Source organism: Bos grunniens, chromosome 11 (genome assembly GCF_055505025.1).
Source record: "Bos grunniens cultivar Pamir isolate PY7600 chromosome 11, Bosgru_T2T1.0, whole genome shotgun sequence".
Lineage (NCBI taxonomy): Eukaryota > Metazoa > Chordata > Mammalia > Artiodactyla > Bovidae > Bos > Bos grunniens.
Window position 1 is genome coordinate 34,141,098 of NC_141175.1, and position 23,569 is coordinate 34,164,666.

Genomic DNA, 23,569 nt, shown 5'->3' on the forward strand with positions numbered 1-23,569 from the left:
AATGTCTGCATCACTTAGCCACAGGTGCACAACCTTAAATGCTGAGCAGTGGCAAAAGCTGTCACTAGATAATATGGTTCAATAGAAAACCATCACTTAGCCCACAAAATGCCTCACATCAAATTCCATGTTCCACTCATGGCAATTCAGTACATTATAGGAATCCAAAACCTTAAAAAAGTTTCAGTAAAAGGATAAAAATAATTTTAAGTTTTAATCTATCTTAAGTCCAATCTTGGGTTTATCTTTCTTCTTCCCTAGGCACTCACTAAGCTTTGCAGCCAAGATGAAAATCAGGATTTTCCTTTCAGTTTCTTTTGAGCTTGAAGAACCAGGAAAGCTCAATTTGCAGTTATTCTTCATGAGTGCCGGTTATCTAGTCACAGCCCACCTCAACAGCTCATCAGCTCTCTCTCTCCTTATAAAAGGAACCCAATCTTCTGTTTAAGGTCATTAAGTATAAGGAAAATACAGGGTATCTAACCTCTTACTTCCTGGAGAGACTTCAGACTGTATTACATGGTGGATACACCTAATACCTTTTCGACTGAAAGGTGAACATGGATATTTTGGAATACAGAAATTCAAGCTGCAAACCCATAATCCAGGTAAACAAAGTTTAAAGCTAAGCACTGAGAAAATAAATTTATCCTTTTAAAATCTTTCTACTGGAAAGTCATAAAGAATTAGGATTTAGGCCACTTTATAAGGGCAAGTGTCCTGCTGAAGCCTCTTTTAATTCAAGTTCTGTGTAGAAAGGGGGTGGAAAAAGTCAATTCTACAATACTAGAATGAAAAGAACATTAGTTTTATCCATAATGGAGGAGGAAAGGGGATGAAAATATCTTAAGTTTTAAATGAATACACTTCCTTCTCACCAGTCTACAAGATGGAAATCAAACTCTTTTATTTCCTTTAGCTTATTTTGAGTTTGACAGGAAAGCTGATTTACCAAACTGTTAGTTGAGTAAGTTGAAAATAAGATGAAGTATCTTTACTGACATACTGAACAGAATGACTTTCTCAATCTTGGTATTACCAAGAGATTTCTTGAAATTTCTATTAATCTCTAGATCTTCAAATGATAGCTGTCAAAGGAGGTAAATTTTATCAACCTGGCTCACTTACACACTGAATTCTCATGTAGGGGCAATGCCCCTTTTCTTTCTTCCTGTTTTGCCACTGTGCTTTGCTCAGTGCCTCAAAGACCTCTATTTCATAGTTCATTTACTCTTATTAAATTTCATATATTACTCCTTGAGCTCTGAACTAGACACATGCTATATGGTTACTCCTTTAGGAAAGCCTTTTACATGACTGCTTTTACCTTTGCTTAACTAGAACTTTAGCACAGTGCTTCGCACACAGGTGTTCAGAAGATACTCAAACATCATGATTTATGTACACAACTAGAAAACTGTGAAATTTGACTTGTGGAGACCACTCTTGGTTAACTAGTGGTAAAAAGCAATGAACACAGGTTTCTAAGACGCTGTGATGTAAATAAAGGAAAGCTGGGGATCCAATTTGAAGCTGTGTTCTGGTGTACTGCTTTCTCAGTCAACTGCAGTCCTGTGATGTAAATAAAGGAAAGCTGGGGATCCAATTTGAAGCTGTGTTCTGGTGTATTGCTTTCTCAGTCAACTGCAGTCCTTGAGGTCCTATGTCACTACCTGAATATGAATTTTACTTCCCGTGAGGTAGGTAGGAATAACACTAAGTATGCGTTAGAAATTGGGGGGGGGGGGCATGGCAATTTTTATAAATGGTTATCATGAATTGGTTCACACACTTGGAAATATTTCACCTTCATTCTTATCTACCAAATATGGGAATTATGAGGCAGCACATGTTCCCTGAGAATTTTTTCCTTTAGAAATAGTGTTTTTTCAGCGTAAGATTTAGTGCTGTTCTCTTAGGCGTCTATTTCAACATGTTTGGGCAACCCTATGTATGAGTTTTCAATTTTTTTTTAAATAATAAGGCTATTAGGAGAACATTCTCAGGACTTCCCTGGTGATCCAGTGGTTAAGACTCTGCACCCTGAATGCAGGGAGCATGCGCTTTATCCCTGGTCGGGAAGATAAGTATGCCCAAAGCGGCAAACTCCTTTAAGTATTTTATGTATCTTAATTTCCAAAAATTGCAATTTTTTACCACAGCATTTATGGGGAGAACTAGTAAACTACAATTAAGTGTTTCATAGGTCATTAAGATATATTCTTCAAACTCTGACCTTACTTCCTTTCAGGTCACCAATAAAGCTATATATTATTCATTTTTAAAGAATGGGCTATATATCTTTATTTCCAACGACTGACTAGGTATCCTCCTGCTCCTCAGTCATATCCTAGAACTTAGTATTTACAATCTCAAAATGACTTCTGGAGAGCAGGACTCCAGGTTATCTCTAGGTATGTGGTTAACCTCTCCTCTAATATTTGGCTCAGTCCTCATTTCCATAAACATATTTCTTGGCATTAGGAAGAGCAACATTCAAGTTTTCTTAGCCCTTCTATCTCCAGATCAATTGGAAAAGACATGAAACTGGCTATGAAATTCACTTCTCAAAGAAGGAAAACAGAATGATTTCTATTATCTTCACAAGATTATTTCTTCATGTAAACCCTATGGCTTGAAGGTGGTAGCAGAGAATGTTAATGAATTATTACCACTGTGGAAAAACAAAAACCTACTTCCCCCTTTACAGGTCTTTTCTTACCATTCTTTGTCTTAGAAGCATACTACATAAAAAAGAATGCACTGTGTTTCGACTTTCCCAGCAGTAGGTGGTTAGGAGAGAAAACAAATTCAAGGGTGAGAGCACAGAGACAGACAGACTGGGAGGACTTAACGTTTAGTAATTCACTAGAGTTCTGAAAGAAACACACTACCCTGATTTATCACAAATTTCTCACTTGACTCTCTTCTGTGCAGTCTGTTGGTAATCTTCCAATAGCAGTATAAGGCAACACCTGAGGGCCCTCACCCACACCACGTTCACATGGATGTCAGACCTCAAGATGCATCAAAAACTCCACGGGTATTCATTTTCACTTTAATTATCTTTTACTTAATAATAAAATGAAAAATAAGAATATATGAATACATACAATCTATATACATATATTTATTGCAAATACTTAAAATTCTCATGTAAAATGATTTTTCTATACTTGTGAAAAAATATGTTTTTAAATGGTGTTGACACCAACTTCTCTGTACATACCCTCAATTCCAATGTTAACAATTCCTTTAAAAAGGCAAGACACAAAAGTTTAGCATTTACCAAACCAGTCTCTACAAACCTTTAAGCCAGAAGGAAAAAAAATAGCTTGTGGTAAATAAGTCAATTTTCTTTTAAAATAAAAAATAAACTCCAAAACTTCCCCTTATTGCATTTTTTTTTTGGGAAATAATCTGAGTATCTTTGAGTAACTTTCTTCGAAATAATTTGTGCCTTAACAGTGAGGTCCTACATTAAACATACCTTATATGAGAAATTCAAAGTCTTCCACTGTCACTTTTTACATAGATATTAAAATATATATTACTTAAAATATATTACTGGAAAGCTATTTTTTAAAATTGATCTTTAATAGTTGTATCAAATGTAAAGCATTAAAAAAAATAAAGTAACCAAGAATCTATGAAGCTCTTCAACTTTAGGAACTGTTTTACCTATTCTCGAAATTTCAATAGGTTACGTAGGTATTGAAACACGGTAGGAAAGATCCCTGCTTATTACCATATTTCTCAGAGTCTCTTTGGACTATTCTGCGAATTGAGCTGAAAGCTACCCTTGGCCAAGTTTTTTTTTTTACTTAGCATATTGTTGTAATGAAATGGGGAGACTTCTCTCCTTGCTGTGAATTGAAATCCCTAGGTCGCAGAGAAAACCCTAGTACTGCTTACTGACAGAGCTCTAAACAGTGATGTCAAGACCAGAGAAGACCCCCTCATTTTAACAAATAATTTCACCCAAGAGGCCTTCAGGACTCTTAGGTGAAGAAAGGCAGTAAGAAATCAGGATGGTAAACTACCCGATTATGAATGAGTTTATGCCTTCACCCGGAAGGCAGTAAGGTCTTCTTCTGTTTAAATTTGGGATATCTACACTGTGTGCCTTCCCAGCCCATATAAGTATGCTTCCCCGCCGCAAGAAAAACATCCCGTCTGCCAGGTCCAATATTTAAAAAATGTTACATGGGGTACTACAGACAGCTTCAGTATCTTCAACATGGGTTATTATGTAGGGCAAACAACTTCAGGTTATTTGGCCTTTTGTTTGTTTAATAGGAGGAAGAATTTTAATAAAAAAATCTTTAAGATTCAGGGAGCCTTCTCTACTAGACAACTTAGAATATTCGTCAGTGAGACTGAGATGATAGATACATCATTAATGCCATCTCCCCAAGGTGACCCGCCAAAGTGGAAGGTTATCTGAAGGCAGAGAAGATACCCTGGAGGCATCAGCATCAGGCAGCATGCCTGACTAGTCTCTGGAAATAGTGCAACTTAATACCATAAAAATAAGCTGAGCAGCTTATTAGACACATTCCAGACTGAACTGAAAGGTAAAGTAACTGAAAACCTAAGATTAAAAACTGCTTTAAAGATACTGGGATATGATATTCTAGTAATTTAAAGGTTTTCTTGTTCCTACTGCTTCGTTTTTGAAACAGCCAGATTCTACTTTTTGTTCTTTCAGCTCAGTCAGCATTGTAAGATGACCTTCTACCTGACACCACTGTTTTGAAACAAACTGATAAACAGACTGCATTCAATTTTGTACCAATCTAACAGAATCTATTTTCTCATTTAGCCAAGATTGAGGCAGTACACTTAGCTGATGATTACTATTTTATTAGCTGGGGATTATTTGTAAAGAGAATCTGGTGAACGGTACTGCTTAGGGCCTCTCTTCAAGGGCCTGGGTCAAGATGAATAGGCACGATATGGTTTGCTCTCTAAATGGACCTGAAAATCCCTGATGCCTTTCCTCCTTTCCTGGTTAGTCTGTCCATCCTTTGATGAAGAGAACCAAGGAGGAGAGACTATGGTAGGAAAGGCGTGAAGAAAAAAAATCCAAATTGATCGTTACAAGTTCACCGTAGGGTCAGTTCTCAAACAGTCAACCACTGCAGGCAGGCAGGCTATCCCTCAGTCCTGCCACTAAAGTGGGTAGTGAGAAAGCTGGGAATAGAGAGTTTTAACTATCATCAGGTCTTTTAAACACCCCTTGGGATTACCCAGGGCACTGACAATTTGAGAACAGAACCATGGTTTTTGATTTCTACTGGTTACTGGCTGGAGAACTTGCTCCTTATCCCTGGATCCTTGCAGATTTCTTATCTGTTAGCTATGTGTGTGCTGGAATAAAAAGGGAAGTTAGAAGAACATTAAATTGTCTTGGCTGAAATAGAACACAGATATTAATCTTCTATTTGCTTTGAACCATGAAAAACTCAGAAACAAACAAACAAAAAACAGAAGTAAATAGTTTCTTGTGGGGTTTTAAAGTATTGAGTGTATGTATAATTTGAGAGGTGAGATAGGGAGGGGTGGGTAGTACAGTGGGGGCAAAGCTAAGATTATTACTGTCTACTTTCCCCTATTTGGAATGTGACTTAATTAAGGAGTTTAAACTGTTCTGCATTTTGTATATATCACATCCTGAATATTAAGCACGATGACTGTGCTAGGTGGCACAGATACATGTCCTTTACACACATGAAATTAGGAGATTTGAAATCAATATGCAAACGATGCACACTGACAATCCCCAACTTTTTAATACCAAATTCTGATAAATTGTATATTTATTTTCATGTTCTTTAACCATGACTTAAACACATGTATTCAAAAATTCTTCATTTACGAGACAGGATTCAACAAAAAGGAAACAAAAAAAAAGAACAAAAATTTGGAGCTGATTTCTCTTCCTTTCTAGACGTTCCCTTAGTCATTCACTAAAGACCCTTTATATTAGAAACTTCTAATGTGTAGACAGCAGTAATCCAAAACAGGGGACATGTTTTCCAAAACAGGAAAATAGGAAAAAGTGTCTGACTTTTACAATGTGTATGCCACACATATATGTTCAAAGTAATATAATTAAGATGATTTCCATGCTCCTCAAATGCCTGGAGGTCAAAACAGATAAAACAGCATGGGGCAAATGTGGTTTAATGAGTTTTTCTACCTGTAGATACAGCTGACTGTAGAACATTAGGTAACAGGCTGGAGAGAATAGGGGGAAAGAGAGGGGCTACTTTGTTTCTAGTGTTAAAACTGTCTTCCAAAGTTCCTTAAATTCAGTTCAAAAATTTCTGCACCTTAACTCCGCTTACCCAACAAAACACCCTATCACTGACACTTCTCTGTTAATTTTCTACTAGTATTTCAAACTTGTTTGTAAGCTCCCATGAATGACTGAATCCTCAAAGATTATTGCTGGAATCACTGCCCTGCACAGGGGATGGTGACCTGAGGGGTCTAGTGAGGCAACTCTCTCTTCCGGGCAAGAAGTGGGAGTAGGGAATGGCAGGGCCTCACAGACCGCAAGCAGAATGCCTGGCAACAGGACTGGGCTGTGGAAACCAAGAACCAACGCAGAACTTTCAGAGTCAGAAACACTAACTATGAAATTAATGCCTTATCAAAAATAACAACTGGAGCAGGTTCCACCTAGGTAAAGGGAGTGAGTAAACCCTCAATCTATATTCTGCAAAGGCTTAAGAATCTATATGTAAAGCCTGCAGTCAGACTGTCAAGACATAATCAACATGAACAGTCATTTCCTCACACCATTCCTCCACTCCTTCCTTTTCCTAGCCTCTTAGGAAAGGGCAGAAGGGAAATCACTGCCTTTTACCAGGTGTGGCATTAAACTTTTCAGTCACATGAAGTGGAACAGCAATCTGAAGTCAAAGTAATACATCATTACCTAAACACCTGGAAAAATGTTAAAACAAGATGTGACATATTTACATGATTTTGTAAGTGCAAACTTGTCACAAATTCACAAAGTCTTGCTTGACTTGGACTTACTATACAAGGTGCTCTTTTTCTAAAATGTAAGATCTGTACTCTGTGTTCCTGATTAAGCAACACTTGTCTCTTAAGACAACTGAAACTGAAACCTAGTTTATTTCTATGATTCCAAAAGAACGGCAAAAACCACATCTGTCAACCCTTCCCCATTCCTGTCTCCTTTACAGAGAGCTCTCCTTCTGATCTCATTACCGAACAACAAGGCAGGAGACACAGAGTTTGGAGGGGCCAATGCAATCGTCGTGGCAGAAGGCTCCGCAGCCCTTGCACATGATCATGGCTTTCAACCGGCAGTAACACTTGGAAGGCGTGTCCTCTACGCTGCTCTCCTCAGGGAAGGCCTGAACAGGAATGGTCTGGCCGCGGCTGCCGGCATTCACGGCCTGGCTGGCAGGGATGGCTGTGACAGTCACTGAAAAGGACATGACATCACCAACATTGCTAGACACCTGACTACAGTCGGGCATCCCCGGGACAGAGGAGTTATGGTCCATGTCTGATGAGGTGGAGACGTTGATCATGCCTCTGTAGCTTGGCCCGATCTGTGTGGGGCTCCCGTACAGCTTTGGGGTTTGCAGTGGTGGGAGGAGGAGAGATTGATGGGTAGGACTGTCTGCAGGCAGAGGAAGAGACGTAGAATTGAAAAGCTCTGGGCTGCTCCGCATGGTCTTACCTCTCACTGCATGAGCCATCTGCTTCTGTGCTGCCTGAATAAAATCTCTGGCTAGGGTCTTCTCGTCAAAGGTTTGGCCTCGAGTGAACAGGTAATTCTCCTTACTTAAAGGGGTTTGCTCAGGCACTGGTGTCTCTGCCTTCACATTCTTTTTAGCGGAACAGTCACTGGTGGACAGGGTTTCTCTACTGTGGGGTCCTAAACTTGCATCACACTTGCCAGAACTCTGAGAAGCCTGTGGCTCCTCCTTTACCAGGACAGATTCTTGCTCATCACCAGTACTTTCCTCGTCAGTATCATCTTCCTTCCCGCTGCTACTATCTCCTGCTGCATTTTTACAGTCTGTGTATCCCATTTTCAAGGCCTCAGTGGGGCTACTCAGACAAAATCGGTCTTCGGGGTTCACAGAATGGGTCCTCCTAAAGCTCTCTGTACCCCGGCCATAGGTGGAAACATTAAGTAAGTAGTGACCTGCCATCGCAGGCTTGGATGTCCTTCTGCCAGCAAAACCTAGCATGAACCTCTGGCTTGTGGAAATGTCCTCTAACGGGAAACCTGAGTGAGTAAAGTTGAACTGTGAGGGCTGCACAAATGAGAGAATGTTCTGCCTCCGAACCCTCTGGCTGAGAGTCTGAAGAATCTGATCTTGGGTGGCCTTACTGAGTCCTTCTTGGTACTGGTGTGTGTCAATGCCAGAGTCCCTTAGATCCTTACCTGAAAAGAGCTGCAGGGGTCTTGGAACCTGGGGGAGCTGCTTACTTTGCAAAGTTTTACCCAGGTGCTGTGCAGCTGGATGGGACTGTCTCTCATGAACTTCCTCTCTGGTGCTGTTCTCTGTCACGCTGGAACCTATGAGTGCTCCTACTCCCTTCTCCTCTTTTGTAGTGAGTGGAACAGTTTTCATTTCAACTTTGGTAAGAGGTTTAGGCAGAATTTGCTCCATGGGAACATCTTTGCCCTGCAGCAGCTGAGTTACCAAAGGATTATTAGCAGGGATACTAGAGCTTGGCCTTGAAATGGGTCCATTCATATGTGAAGAAGTTCCCGGAGTTTTAAGGCTAGAGGCTGCCGGCAAAGTGCTCAAGGATGGAGCTGATCCAGTAGGCGCTGTTGTTACGCTGACCTGCGGCACAGGGAGCTTCTCTAAAGTGGCTGTTGTTAACAGAGATGTTAAAGGGGAGGCAGTTGTATCCACTGAGGCGCTAGCACTTATCTCTGCTGAGGCCGGAGGATTGGGGGCATTCTTACTAGAACCTGCTTTAGGCTCCACTGCGCCAGCAGCTGCAAAATGAACAGGCGAGGCACCCATGATCAGAGCAGGATCTGCTGGAGCTGGAGGTGCTTTCTCCTGCCTACCATTACTGGGCCCTTGGGGCTGGCTGAGAGAGGCCACCGTGCCTGTTACCCTGGGGGGATTTAGTTTTTCATTACTTAATTTTCCTAAAGCTGGCGGGAGTGCATGAATGTGGGCTGGGGAGGGGACACCTGCGCATGCTCCACCGACGGCAGATGCGGGAGGCACTGAGGGGGTTTGCTGTAGTTGTGCTCCAGGGCCACTATGAGGCTGTGGCTGGCCTGCGGTCCTGGTCTCAGACTGGAGCTGAGTGTCTGGCCCAGCGGGTAAAAGCTCTCTCGTACCTCCCCTGCTTCCAGTTCCTGCCAGTTCCAGTGTGGGGCCCTTGCTGGGCTCACTGACTTTGTCTGAGTCAGGATCCCCTCCTCTAGCAGTTCTCCTTTCACCCCCCTCCCCTGGACCCTGTCCACCGCCTGGGCCAGGTCCTGGAATGGTCCCTCCAACTGAGGCGGCAGCAGCGGCTGCGGCGGCGGCGGCGGCGGCGGCCCTCTGTGCTTTGACAAGCTGGGCTTTTGCTTTGATGTCTGCAAGGGTTCTGGCTCCTGTTCTGTTAGGACTAGTGATGGAGATTGGAAAACGAGCCCTGGGAGAGACCTGCGATGTAGGAAACGGCATGGGAGAGATTCTGGAGACCGGGATCTGAAAGAATTAAGGGGAAAAAAAACAACAGAGCTTAGCTTTCTTTTATAAGAGTAACAAAACTTAATTAACACAAATTCTGAGAATAGGGTGAACACTATCACAAGGACGGGAGGCCTGTGGCTAAGAGACCAATCCATGGAGACAGCCACACAGGTCCGTCTCTAGGGTCTTTTCACCCCCTCTACTGGTGCCAAAGACTCTCCCTCTGTTGACATTCACTCCCACCCAGTCACAAAGCTCTTTTCTCAACACAATTCTGTCTTAATGTCACTACTACTCACAACAGCTGATCATTTAAGATACAGACCTGTCTATGATATCTGTATTTTAAAATATGCGTAAAAGCAAGAAAAAAGAAACAGAAAAAACAAAGTAGCACACTATTGTTGCTGTTTAGCCATGAAGTCATGTCCATCTCTTTGCAACCCCATGGACTGCAGCCCACCAGGCTCCTCTGTCCATGGGATTTCCCAGGCAAGAATACTGGAGTAGGTCGCCATTTTCTTCTCCAGGGGGGTCTTCCCAATCCCGGGATCAAATCTGTGTCCCCATTTGCAGGAGGATTCTTTACCACTGAGCCACCTGGGAAGCCTGTCTTTCATTTCTTGGCTTTACACGAGGTCCAGGGAAAATTTCTTGTTCTCTTTTACACACTCACACATGTACAGCTAAGCATACAGGCTGAATTATCTCAAATTACAGAGGCCTCTGGATAGCACCAGAAGAAAGACCATGTGTAACCCACCCCACCCACTCAAGAGGGAGTACGTACATATTGTCTATACTGTGAACCGAAGTCATTCTCACCGCCTGCTGGCATTATATTTATTTGTGGAGCTTTAAAAAAATATATGTGCTCTAAGTCCTATCCCTAAAATTAAACATGAGAACTCCCAAAGAAAAAATGCATTTCTAAAAACCTTGTGAGGAGGTTCTGAATGTTAGGTCTGAAACCACTGATTTTCATATCATAAAATATATTTGAAAAGACTCTGACTTCTGTTCAAAACAACACTTTGAAATCTATTGGAATGCATCAGAATGCACCAATCTTAAACCTTCTAATAGTTGGTAAAGTTAAAAACAGAAAATAATGGTTACAGATGTTCTAGGGCATTTAACTAAAAAAATTAAGCCACAGAGCCCAAAGATAATGCATCTTTCTGGAACTCCTTAATTGAGAATAATAAAGTCACTAAGGATTTTGCATTACTGGCAATACTCATTTCTGAAAAGGTCAGCAGTCCTGAAAAATTCTCTCTCATTCAGAAGTTAGACCTATGGGATTATGTAACACTTGTCATAAAGCCCATATATTTCTCATCTGGAGATATACTGAACCTCTATCTCAAAGTTCCATCTATTTTACATCCAACTGCACACAGTATTTTATAAGCTGCCCAGAGTAAAGTCATTATTACCCCTTAGTAATACCATCTGGAACAGACAATTAATAGGGAGAAAAAACAGATGAAACTAGAAAATTAAAAACAAGAAAGTAAAAAGCACAGGTGTTTAGAGGAATCATATACAGGATTAGAAACAAACCATCTTACATCAGAATAACCTTGAGAAGAACATATCCAGCACAATAAATATCTATCATAATGACTGAAAAATCAATAACATGTTGATGAAATAAGGATAATCCTTCAAAGTGGTTAAAATAAAAATTCTTAATGCTTAAAAATAATTTCAGTTATTTATGTAATTAGTCCTACTACCTGTTTATGTAGAATAAATGACATGTAATACTTTTTTTTTTTTAATTATGAAAACCACACAAGGTTTCTAGGTGTTGATAACAATTCCAACAACTTAACTTACTGAGAAGCCCTCTCCTTGTATAGAAAAAGAATAAAGGAATTAGATTCTTTCTGTTATAACTGTATACTGAATGGAAAATATACAATGTATGTCTGAGTTTTCTATCTCTCTCTGTAGATATATATATATATATATATGTATATATTTTGTATTATATATATGTAGGATAGATACATGTGCATATATAATTTTATACAATAAGACATTCATAATAAAATTCAAATTTTGTTTTTCTACTTAAGTTTTGTTTAAAAGATTTGTTCTAAATTACATTAAGCTTTGTCTCAGAAAGAGGGATTTGGATAAGGTCTAAGGTAAGAGAGTTATAATACTAAAGTCACTTCTGCTAGAAAGCTTCGAAATGAGGAAGGAGTAAAAAAAAAAGGAAAACAGTTAAGTAACATAAATTTGGTTGCAAAAGATTTAAGTTTTCATTGCACAGTCTCTTTGGATTAGCAGATAAGATGTGGAAACAGAAATGATGGTTCTTACCCAGTGTCATTTATATAAAGTAAAACCTAAACTGTAACTCAGCTCTCAGGTCTAGAGATAAGCTAAGCTTTAAAAAAAGGCTTCTCATATTTTTAAAGAAGAATAGTAAGTGATTATTATAAAATGAAAATCTCCAGCAAAGCATGAGAGTGTATGCTAATGGTAGAAAAATATCAAAAAAAGGAAAAGGAGATTCCGGAGTGCTGAAACCACAAAATTTAAAATTAAGAACAGCATAGTATTAGTAAAAAGAAGCAAAATGGAGAGGAGTCTTATAGTGCATGAAACAGGTCAAGTACTTCTAACGGAGTATTTCAAGGGTTATTTCCAGTAGGACTTCAGTTCACCTAAGTTAAATTTAAAACGGGAAAAAAGTATTTCTATTTGGCTTATTTTTAAACTTATATTCCAATGTGAATGAATAATATCCAGTGCCAGAATTCATGCAGACACAATAATACTTATAAATACTATTAATAAAAAAATTAAATCAATAAATATGATTAATGAAGAATGAACTGAAAACTGATGCTAGGCACAAGACCAAGTACACACGAAGGTAGTGACACTGCTACAGAAATTTAAAAGATCTTGATACACAGCAGTGTATGGCTGAAGCACAAGTTAATCACATATCCAAAGCAGCAGAGCTTAGTAAGGCTATACCATCTTATAATCCCTCAAGTGACCAGTGGAGATTCATGGCAGCCACACACATTTCCTATAAAAGGACAGAACTAAAAGGGAGTTCAGACCCTCAAAACATCAAATCAGTTATGGCAGCAAGAAAAGGGTCAAGGTACACTTAAACATCATGGCTCTTGATAAAAAGATACATGATCTCTTACATCAATGACCTCCTCCTGTTTACTATTATACTTACAGAATACATTCCATAATTGTCTTAAAATACAAGAGTAGCCAGCAGGGAGGGTGGGTGGAAGTGGATTACATTAGATTTTCAGATATTTGAATAAGTATTCAAATCCCAATAAAGATTTGTAAGGATGCACTTCTAAATGCCTGTTTCTTAATAATTTTACTCATATATGACCATGGTTACACACATATCAAATACATACCACTGCTTCCACATTAAGAAACATCACAAACACTTGAAATTTAGTAGGCAAAACCAAAAACTTGTTCAGACCATCTCTCTTCTTCAATTCTTCCTGCTTTCTTACCTTGAGAGGTGGTACTCTCCGCACCTGGAACCTGTCCCCTCTACTGAGAAAGGGCTGTGGGGAGACTTGAAATGGCTGCTGGTGCTGGCGATGCTCAGTGACACGCGGCCTTTTCTCCCAGCTTGTTGGGGCCTCTTCTTGGGTGAGAGAAGATTTCCTCTTGAGGCTTTCTGGGCTGTGATCAGCCAGAGTTGATGGAGGCTCTTTCATAGTTGTCTCCTGTGGACCTGCTTCTACTGTGGGCTTCATTACTGTTGTTTCTACCCCAGGACTCTTGGGTTTGCTCAGCGAAGTAACTAAAGCTTCCTGGCTTTCATTTTTATTATAATTTGAAGCTGTAGTGAGATGATTCTTTTTCTCAGATTCCTGTTCAGCAGAGGCAACTGGCTTTTGCTCCACAAGAGCCTCATCCTTCGGGCACTTGATGGGAGGAATGCTGCTAAGCTCATTTGTATTGGTAGCTGGGGAAAGAAGGGGCTCTGTGGAGTGTGGCTGCGTCTTATCTTGGCTTTCATGCTCTTCTTTTCTGACTGGTGATGGCATCTGCAGTACTTCCTCTTTAGATTCTAACTGGGGAATTACTGGGACTACACTGACAGGCGAGGCCTCTGAAGGAAGCGTAGATTTTGGTTGCTCAGCTGGGGTTTTCTTTACTTTGGGATCATTGGGTGAAGCTGTCAATTTCTTTGAATCTTCAAGACTCAGGCCAGAACTAAAGGGTGGAAGAAAAAAATACTGTAGTTGAGAAATCGCCTATGTTATTGAATATATTATGAGATAATGTATATGGCAATATCTGGAAGAACCTGTGATACTTAGTCAGTAATCTTTATATATTAACATCACTATTATTAATATTAGTGAAAGGTCTGGAGCTAGAGCACCTAGATTCAAATCCTGGCTCTGATACCTACTATCCATGTCATATTAAGTAAGTGAGTAGCCTCTCTGTCTCAGTTTCTTTAGCAGTGTTGTTGTTGAGTCACTAAGTCATGTTTGTCTCTTTGCGACCCCATGGACTGCAGTATGTCAGGCTTCCCAGTCCTTCACTATCTCCCAGAGTTTGCTCAAATTCTTGTTCATTGAATCGGTCATACTATCCAACCACCTCATTTCTTTAATAATACATTAAGGCTAATCACTTCACAGTGTTGCTAGGATAAGTAACTAATGCATGTAAAGTACTTAGAACAGTGTACCGAGGACATAATAAATCCTCAATGTAATGTTAATTATTATTATTATTACTTCTGCTTACAAAGGAGCTACATTGTCTAGAGGCACGCACCACAGACTTCCCACAGAGAAGTGAAAGAAGCCAAAGACCCATGTCCCCTAGGATTGTGGGTTTGGACTGTCATCAGCTTGGACAGCAAGGAGATCAAACTAGTCCAGTCCATCCTAAAGGAAATCAGTCCTGAATATTCACTGGAAGGACTGATGCTGAAGCTGAAGCTCCAATACTTGGCCACCTAATGCGAAGAACTGACTCACTGGTAAAGCCCCCGATGCTGGGAAAGACTGAAGGCAGGAGGAGGAGGGGACAACAGAGGATGAGATGGTTGGATGGCATCACCGACTCAACGGACATGAGTTTGAGTAAGCTCTGGGAGTTGGTGATGGACAGGGAAGCCTGGTGTGCTGCAGTCCATGGGGCTGTAGAGTCAGACACGACTGAGCGACTGAACTGAACAGCTTTGTTCTGAAGTACCCGTAGAAAGGCTGGCCCAAGAAATCTAAGGAAACCAGAGGAAACAGTAGGAGAGCTGACTCATCTCCAGAGGTTGAAAATGAAAACTGAATTTTTGGAAAATCTGTTTAAATTTCACTTGGTATAGCTCTAAAATTCTGAGATTAAATGCCTCTGAGCTATCCTGGGAATGAAGGCCAAGTAGGACTTCCTGGCTAACAGCCAGACTACACTGGAGGGTTCACTACAGATTTCCCCTAATGTCTCAGAATACTGTACAAGTAAAAGTAAGATAGTCCTCTTTGGTGACTTCAAATAATCAGTCCTGTACCCCTGAGATGGAATGGCTAGGGACAAATTTGTACAGTAATCAAATGTAGTCCTCCCCAAAAAGCTGGCAGAAAGTAACAGCTAAAAACATAAAGACCCAAGAATGGCTGTAACGCTTGGAATGAACAATATTTATAGAATAACTGCCACCTGTGATCATGGTCTAAATGTATTCACTTTGATTTCTGTAGAACAGCTCAAAGCTCACACCAAGAAGGTAAAAAAATCAGTGTACTGGGTTCTTCATTTCATTAAGAATCACTTCTGAAATGACCACAGAGAGGATAAGGACTGGGAGATAAGGAAAAGAGCCGTTTGTTCTCAAGCTGTGATTATGGAGTATCCTTAAAGGTTGCCATTAGGTATACATAAGGAAGGAAGAGAAACTAACAGACAATTAAGACTCTGGGTATTCAATTCTATTTCAAACAATACAGCTCCATTGTTATCTATTAAGTGTTCCCATTAAGTTTTTTTTTTTTCTGGGGGGTGGGGGGCGGATGCTTTGTGGCTTGTGGGATCTTAGATCCCCAATCAGGGCTTGAACTTGTGTCATCGCAGTAAAAGTGCTGAGTGCTAACCACTGGACTGCTAGGGAATTCCTCCCATTAAGATTCTGTTAAGGAAAAAACAAGACTCAGACTACAGTGCCTTGAGAAAAGAGTCTGTATCTTGATTGAGCTATGTGTATCTCCCAGAGTGTCTTTTAGAGAAGAAAGGCTGTTTAATTACATGTTGAACATCATGGCATGTATTATAGGATCCTTAGTGATTCTGGATAAGTCATCCTATTGTGGGATAACTGCCTATAGTTAAAAAAAAAAAGAAGTATAGAACTTCTGTATTCTTATATATTAAAAAGTTACTGGAAAAAAAGCCAATCTATCCAAAGAAAGGACTCGAATTCAAGACAATAAAATCTTTTCTTTTTTTTAAGAAACCATACCATCTATAATGGCAATGTGTTAAAAGTTCAAGGTTATGAGAAATCCAATTCTGTGTACCTAAGGATTATAAGAAGAAAAAATATTCTTGGTAAAAAAAAATGAAGAAAATTGCAGACTAGATTTTCTGGGAAGGTAGTTAGATGAAGTAACACATGACATATATATAGGAATTAACAGATTTGGTTTATAAAACCTGTCTTGATATTACCTCTGACCATAGTAGCTTTCAAAGAATTGTTCTTTCCACGGCTCTACTTTCTTCTCCTTCTCAATCTCTTGTCGAATTCTCACCTGCATCTCCGGTGTAAACTCACCTACGATGTACCAGAAAAAAGAGATGTTCAATAGGAATGTGTTGTTTGCAGCTTTCCACTACTGGCAAATCATGATAGAATCATGAAGGAATAATATTATCATGTGAAAGTAACAGAAATCTCCCCAAATTCCTCACTGTAAGGGAGAACTCCGTAAGTGCCATAAGTTGAAACATACACACTTGCATCCCACCCCATGTAGTTTCCAGTACTCAGCTGAGTTTAAGTGGGCTTTTTCTCTGGATTTTCCTTGTATCATTCCCTTCCAGCTCCTAATATTCCCTATAGATTTTTTATAAACTTTTTTTCCCACTGGAAAAGAGAGTCATATGCTTTTGGTAAACAATGACACTGAACATTTTATTATTTGAGTTTTATTTAATGTAGGAGACCTGGGTTGGGAAGATCCCCTCGAGAAGGAAAAGGCTACCCACTCCAGTATTCTGGCCTGGAGAATTCCATGGACTGTGCAGTCCATAGGTCGCAGACAGTCGGACACAAATGAACGACTTTCGCTTTCACTTTCTCTGAGACAACTTGTATTTTAGGCCTTTTAGCTTTAATAGCATAATGAACACCTATGGCCCTGCTTAAAGACATTTTGAGGTTCCAGTGAAAAGGTAGAGAGCTATTTTTGGAGTTGTCAGTTTTCTAATTGTTCCAGAAACTGTATGAGTCTAGTGCCCTAGCAACAAGACACTCATTATGCCAAAGACTCAGCTGCTCTGAATATGCCATTTATTTTCATATACTACCAATTACATCTCAATCTTTCCCACTCCATCAGTACAGAACAATGAATGTGCTTGGTAGGCCATCTTAAAACCTGTTCCTGAGACAGACTGCTGCTAAGTCATTTCAGTCGTGCTGTTTCCTGTTAATTCTCTAATACCCAGGACATCAAAGAATAAGTGGAAAGAGTGTATTTGAAGTATAAGACCTCTTAGGTCTTAGAAGTATAAGAAGAGAGGGGAAGGAAAAGTGTTAGAGGGCATCTAATACTTACCACTGCTGCTGCTGCTAAGTCACTTCAGTCATGTCTGACTCTGTGACTCTATAGACGGCAGCCTACCAGGCTCCCCCGTCCCTGGGATTCTCCAGGCAAGAACACTGGAGTGGGCTGCCATTTCCTTCTCCAATGTATAAAAGTGAAAAGTGAAAGTGAAGTCGCTCAGTCGTGTCCGACTCCTAGTGATCCCATGGACTGCAGCCCACCAGGCTCCTCCGTCCATGGGATTTTCCAGGCAAGAGTACTGGAGTGGGGTGCCATTGCCTTCTCCAAACACTTATCACAGTCTTGGGCATATGAGTGGAAGAAGAGGGATTTAGCCATCAGAATCCACCTAGAACTTCTGCTTTTTGGTTGTGTCTACTGGGCTTAATAAAAAGAGGGATAAATAATACTGAACTCTGTTCACATGTGTACAGTGTTCCAAGTTTTTGCTACTCATAAAATATGATAGCATGTACAGGTATAGCAGTGACTGCTCATATTTTTAAAAAAAGTAACATAATAATAGAGGTAGCACTGTTTATAATATCTACTTTAAAAAGTTGGGGAGTAGGGAACATAAATCTAAATTATTCTTAAAAAAAAAAAAAGTACTGGTAACAGATATGTTTTAAAGTGCTCAAGTGATTCTGACTCCTTCAGAAAAATGGGGTCTCTGTTCATAGAAATCTTCAAGAGAAAGGTCAAAAGTAATCAGTAAGTGATCCCTTCTACACAGTTGTAGTGATCACTTCTATAACAACTATAATGAAAAATATAAATATTAATTAGCTGGTCAATTAGCTCCATCAGTGATCTGACAAAAAATGAGCAATGAATAGCATTCCCAGTGCTCCCCTTATAACTGTATTTATTTTAAAGCTGCTCACACTTGTTTTCACAAAGCTAATTCCTTGGCACAACCTCCCATAATTTTCAAGTGTTATTTTGTATTCTATGTGTACTGACACAGTGACACATACAGTATTTGAAATAAAAATTATACAGTCACATACTACAAAACTACAGTCATCAAAACAGTATGGTACTGGCACAAAAATAGAAACACAGATCAATAGAACAGGATAGAAAACCCAGAAATAAGCCCATGCTGTGCTATGCTTAGCTGCTTAGTCATGTCTGACTCTTGCGACCCCAAAGACTGTAGCCTGTCAGGCTCCTGTGTCCATGGGATTCTCCAGGCAAGAATATTGGAGTGGGTTGCCATTTCCTTTTCCAAAGCTCATGATGCTACTGCTAAGTTGCTTCAGTTGTGTCCGACTCTGTGCGACCCCAGAGACGACAGCCCACCAGGCTCCCCCGTCCCTCGGATTTTCCAGGCAAGAACACTGGAGTGGGTTGCCATTTCCTTCTCCAAAAGCTCATGCACCTATGATCAATTAATCTATGACAAAGAAAGCAAGATTCCACAATGTTGGAAAGACAGCCTCTTAAACAAATGGTGCTGGGAGAACTCAACAGTTACATGTTATATGTGGAACCCAAAAAGAAATGATATAAATGAACTTAGAAACAGATTCACAAACTTTGAGAACCAGCTTGATTGCCAGGGGGAAGGGACAGTTAGGGACTTTGGGAAGGTCATGTACACTCTGCTATATTTAAAATGGATAACCAACAAGGACCTATTGTATAGCATACGGAACTCAATGTTATGTGGCAGACTGTATGAGAGGGGAGTTTGGGGGAGAATGGATATGTGTATATGTATGGCTAAGTCCTTTCACTGTTCAGCTGAAACTAACATAACATTGTTTGAGTCCTTTCACTGTTTAGCTGAAACTAACATAATATTGTTTGAGTCCTTTCACTGTTTAGCTGAAACTAACACAACATTGTTTGTTTATCAGCTATACCCCAAAACAAAATAAAAAGTTAAAAAAAAAATAGTCAGTGGCTTTAATAATGGCTGAAGATTAGAATCACTTGGGGAAAAAAATCAAACAAAAAACCCCCACTGAAACTCCACGCAAAACAAAAACTGAGAGTGAGGCCCAAATGTCAGTATAAAAAAAATACCACAAGTGAGTATAATGAGCAGTCAGGCTTAAGAACTGCTAATAGTGACTGATAATTATACGCTATGCAAACACAGTCAATTACTCTTTTTATGCTTTATAATTTACCCTCTGTAAAACCGTTAGATCAGAATTAGAAACATGGCAAACCAATGACCACAGTTAGCAATTCTTGGTCGTAATTTGTATTTATTAAAGCACTCTAGCTGCCACTGAACTGTACACCTCAAATGGGTGAATTTTATAGTACATAAAACATTTCTCAATAAAGTAGATTTTTTAAAAGTTCTTAGTAATTCTTTTTACTGTTAGTTTCGTTGATATGGGGCAGTGAGAAAGAAGTTATCTCATTGTTTACCAAACCATGATTCATAATGCCATGAAATAACTCACTCTATCAACTGCCAAGCATGAAGCTAGAAATAATGAAACAGAATCTTTAGAAATAGGGCCTAAAAATCTGTATATTTTCAGCTTCCCAGGAAAGTTTAAATCCTTGAACAAACATCTTGCTGAACTCCATCTGGAGCCAAACTTGGTTATGTGCTTTAGATAAAAGTCTAGCAATGTATTTCACTAGTTCTTCCCTATGAAATGTTCTGTCCTTTGCCTTCCCAAACTGGGCAAACACCTATTGAGGCTCAGAGCTGCCAATATGCCCTCCCCATGCATACACATTCTAGGAGACACATAAGTTAACAGTTACCTTCTGAAAGTCTTTCCTTCCAGCCTTGGGCTGCTGAAGTGAAGAACTCATTATTAAGGGCTGAGCCATTTAACTTCATCAGACCATCTGGACCAACCTGGGTCAAAGAATAAGCCACAGAAAGCTCAGGAAGACAACCAAATGTTAACATGTGGAATTTGATGTTCCTGTCTTTTTTAGAAAAGAATGTGTGTACATTAAATTTTACAGAAACAAGACTAAATCATACCATGCTGATTATGGATACTTTGAATATTTTATAATGTAATACTGTTTTGTTTTGTTTTGTTTTCTAAAAAATTTCTTTCCGGTTCATCTCTTTCTTCCTCTCAATTCTATTTCTTATTGATTAATTATACTTAAAGAATCTTCTGCAAATAAATACATATATAAGAGGATTTTTCTAAAAGGTTCATTGTTTGTTTTCTAAAACTGTGACAAATTACACACTACTCTGAAACTTATTTTTCTTACATAATACAATGTCAAAGTGTCTCAACTGGCATAGTTTTAGTTCCACTATAATAGCTGCAGATTATTTCATTGTATGAATGTCCCTCAATTCATGTACCAATTTCCTAATCATAAACATACACTTTGTTTCCAGTGTCTTCCCATAATCAACAAAGCTGCAATAAGCATTCCAGTAAAGATGAATATACTAGTTCTTTTTATCTATGGGACAGGTTTTGAAAGCAAAGAAATATCTGTGTGTGTATAAAACTAAAGACTGTTAGATTATTTTCTAAAAAGGCTAAAACAATTCACATTTCTACTAGAAATATACGAGCATACTCCTTATCTTGTCAACAAGAGATATTAACACACTATTTAACTTCTACCTATTAATGAGTTTGAAATGATAAAAATTTCCTTTATCCTGACTACTAGTTTTATCTGTCTTTCTGGTTGTTTACTGACTACTTAGATTTGCCATCTAGTGAAAGGCTAATTCCTATCATCTGCTCATTATTCAATAAGGCTCCTTATCTTTATTTTGTGAGAATCTTTTGCATGTTTACTTTTGCACAGTAAAACAGCCACATAATTTGAAGGTATTTCCTTCATTTGTCTACTGACCTGATTTGTGATGTCATGCCAAAAGGTTTTAAGATTCTTCTTTACACTTGCAATGTTATTAACCGCCATTCTCTCAAAGGTAACATCTAGATTCCTACCAGAACCCCTATGCAGATTCTTCATTAATAAAATGATTTTAAAATTTATATGGAAAACTGAGAGGGGAACTGCCTAATTACTAAACATACCACACAAAGTAACTACAATCAAAACACTTATTACTAGCATTAGAGTGAGCAAAGAAATAACTGAAGGAGAAGACTGCCTATAAATACATACTGCATGTAAATAGAAGAATATATAACAAAGATGGTAATTCAAACTGAGAGGAAAAGGATGGTTATATAAACATGTAGTGCTGGAATAGCTGGCCATCTAGTCAGTAGAAAATAAAGCTGAACCACAATTTCAGAGCAACATAAAAAATATTCTTGATGGATTAATAGTTTAAAGTCACAAAGTTTTGAAGAAAATTTAGGTAACTATTGGGACATCTTAGGGATTAAGGAACTCAATTCACTTTACTTTCTAAATCTATCTGGGCCAGGATGATATTCCTCTGGCTCTAGAGCAGAAACTTTTTCTGTTAAAGGACAGATAGGTCATATGGTCTCTGCTGCAACAGCTTAACTCTGTTGTAGCTATAGATAATATGCAGAAACTAACTGAAATGTCTGAATACCAATAAAACTTTATTTACAGAAACAGGCAGTGGGCTGAAATTGGCCTGCATGCTAAGAAGCTTGCTGACTGCTGTTTTGTATTCTATAGATTTGGCAGAGGAGTAACTGACTTTCCTATGAGAACAGGTCATTCAACATCTCCTTGAACATTGCAGTGTTGAGCAAGTTACTCCAAAACAAGTCAGTCCATTCTACAGTTTAAGAGCTCTATTTTTTTTTAAGGTTATTTTGACTCCAAATTTGTTTCCTGGAGAAACGAAGTTTACCTCTTCCATAGACAGACCTTCAAATATATCTGAAGAGAGGTGTTTTAATCCACACTCCTTCCTTATTCTTTCCTCTGGTCTACATAATGCTTTCCCTACTGTTCATTGTTGGGTACTCCATACACTGAAATATGGTGTCCAATGTTTCATGCTAATAATAACCAGAATTTTGGATAAACTCCAAATTTCATCGGACAATGAGGCAGAATCACTAAAACATTCACTAATAATTTCATTAATAAATTCCATACTCCCTGTTCTCAGATTACTGTGCCTTCCCACCACAGTAACTGAAAACGACAGTCAAGCAGCCTCCTATTAAGCATACACAACAGGACTGCACTCAACAGAAAGCCTGTAAGTTCTAAGGTGCCTTTTAATTTCAAAACTGAAGATAGCAAGATCCCCTCTAACAGAGGACAAGGACCATTAGTCATAAGACAGTTCATTTTAGTCATAAGACAGTTTAAAGAAACCCACAATAAAGTTCTACAGATAGACCTTCTCTATTAGGTCTTGTGTTATTAGCCCCAACCTACAAACTTGAGTCTTTAAAAATGATGAGAGCAATACCAGGCAATAAGAGAAGTTCTTTAAAAACTCTCCCAAAACTTCAGTCTCCTTACTTGTTCTAACCAAGAACTGGGGATCCCCAAATCTGCAATTTCTCCAAGAAATGTTAAGGCAGGGAGAGCAATAGCTGGGAAGGATCCATTTTACTTCCTTTCCCTACTGCTGGTAGTACACTGACTTATCTGACTCCCCAGAAATGGAATCTGACCTTTCACACGTGCTAATTCATAGCAATATAAAAACTGGTATCAATATAGTTTAGTAGAAAGATGATTTTCAGAATAAGAAAGAATTTAGTTTTGACTTTATAGTCAAATAGCTATAATGATCTGTATAGCTTACTTATAATCTCTTACTACAAACTAGAGGACATATCTAGTTCTCTTACTATAATACAGGTAAAACAAATCTCTACCATCCTGTTTTTAAATGATTAGAAAAAAGTGAAATGCCTTACAGATTGCTTAGAACATAGTACATACTTGGAAATAATCATTAATCTTTTAAAGAAACCACAGAATTGAAAAAAACTTTACAAAATCATATTGAACCTTTTGCAGAAGAGGAAACAGAAGATCAAAAAGGAGAATGACTTGCTAGTCACTCCTCCTTCCTCGATGAAAGCCTAGGTCTTGAACCTATGCCTTATTCCTGACCAACTTAAATTTCTCTGGTCCCTGCCAAGATTCTTCCAAACCTTTAGTGTTTCTACTAGGTAC

The 23,569-nt window shown here is 39.0% G+C and overlaps 1 protein-coding gene across 4 annotated transcripts in view; it reads right to left on the reverse strand.

The window, feature by feature from the left end:
* Positions 1–3,046: 3,046 nt before the first annotated feature.
* The window catches only part of ASXL2 (ASXL transcriptional regulator 2), a 109,325-nt gene continuing 88,802 nt past the window's right edge, over positions 3,047–23,569 (reverse strand). For 3 of the 4 annotated variants that reach the window (XM_086325921.1, XM_086325919.1, XM_086325922.1), the window contains 4 exons: positions 20,249–20,345; positions 16,407–16,512; positions 13,232–13,943; positions 3,047–9,722 (listed from right to left, as the gene is read on the reverse strand). In XM_086325921.1, coding sequence (XP_086182047.1) covers positions 7,245–9,722; positions 13,232–13,943; positions 16,407–16,512; positions 20,249–20,345 — 3,393 coding nt within the window. In that variant the 3' untranslated portion in view covers positions 3,047–7,244. The remainder of the gene's footprint in view (positions 9,723–13,231; positions 13,944–16,406; positions 16,513–20,248; positions 20,346–23,569) is intronic. The other variant, XM_086325923.1, reaches the window with a different exon arrangement.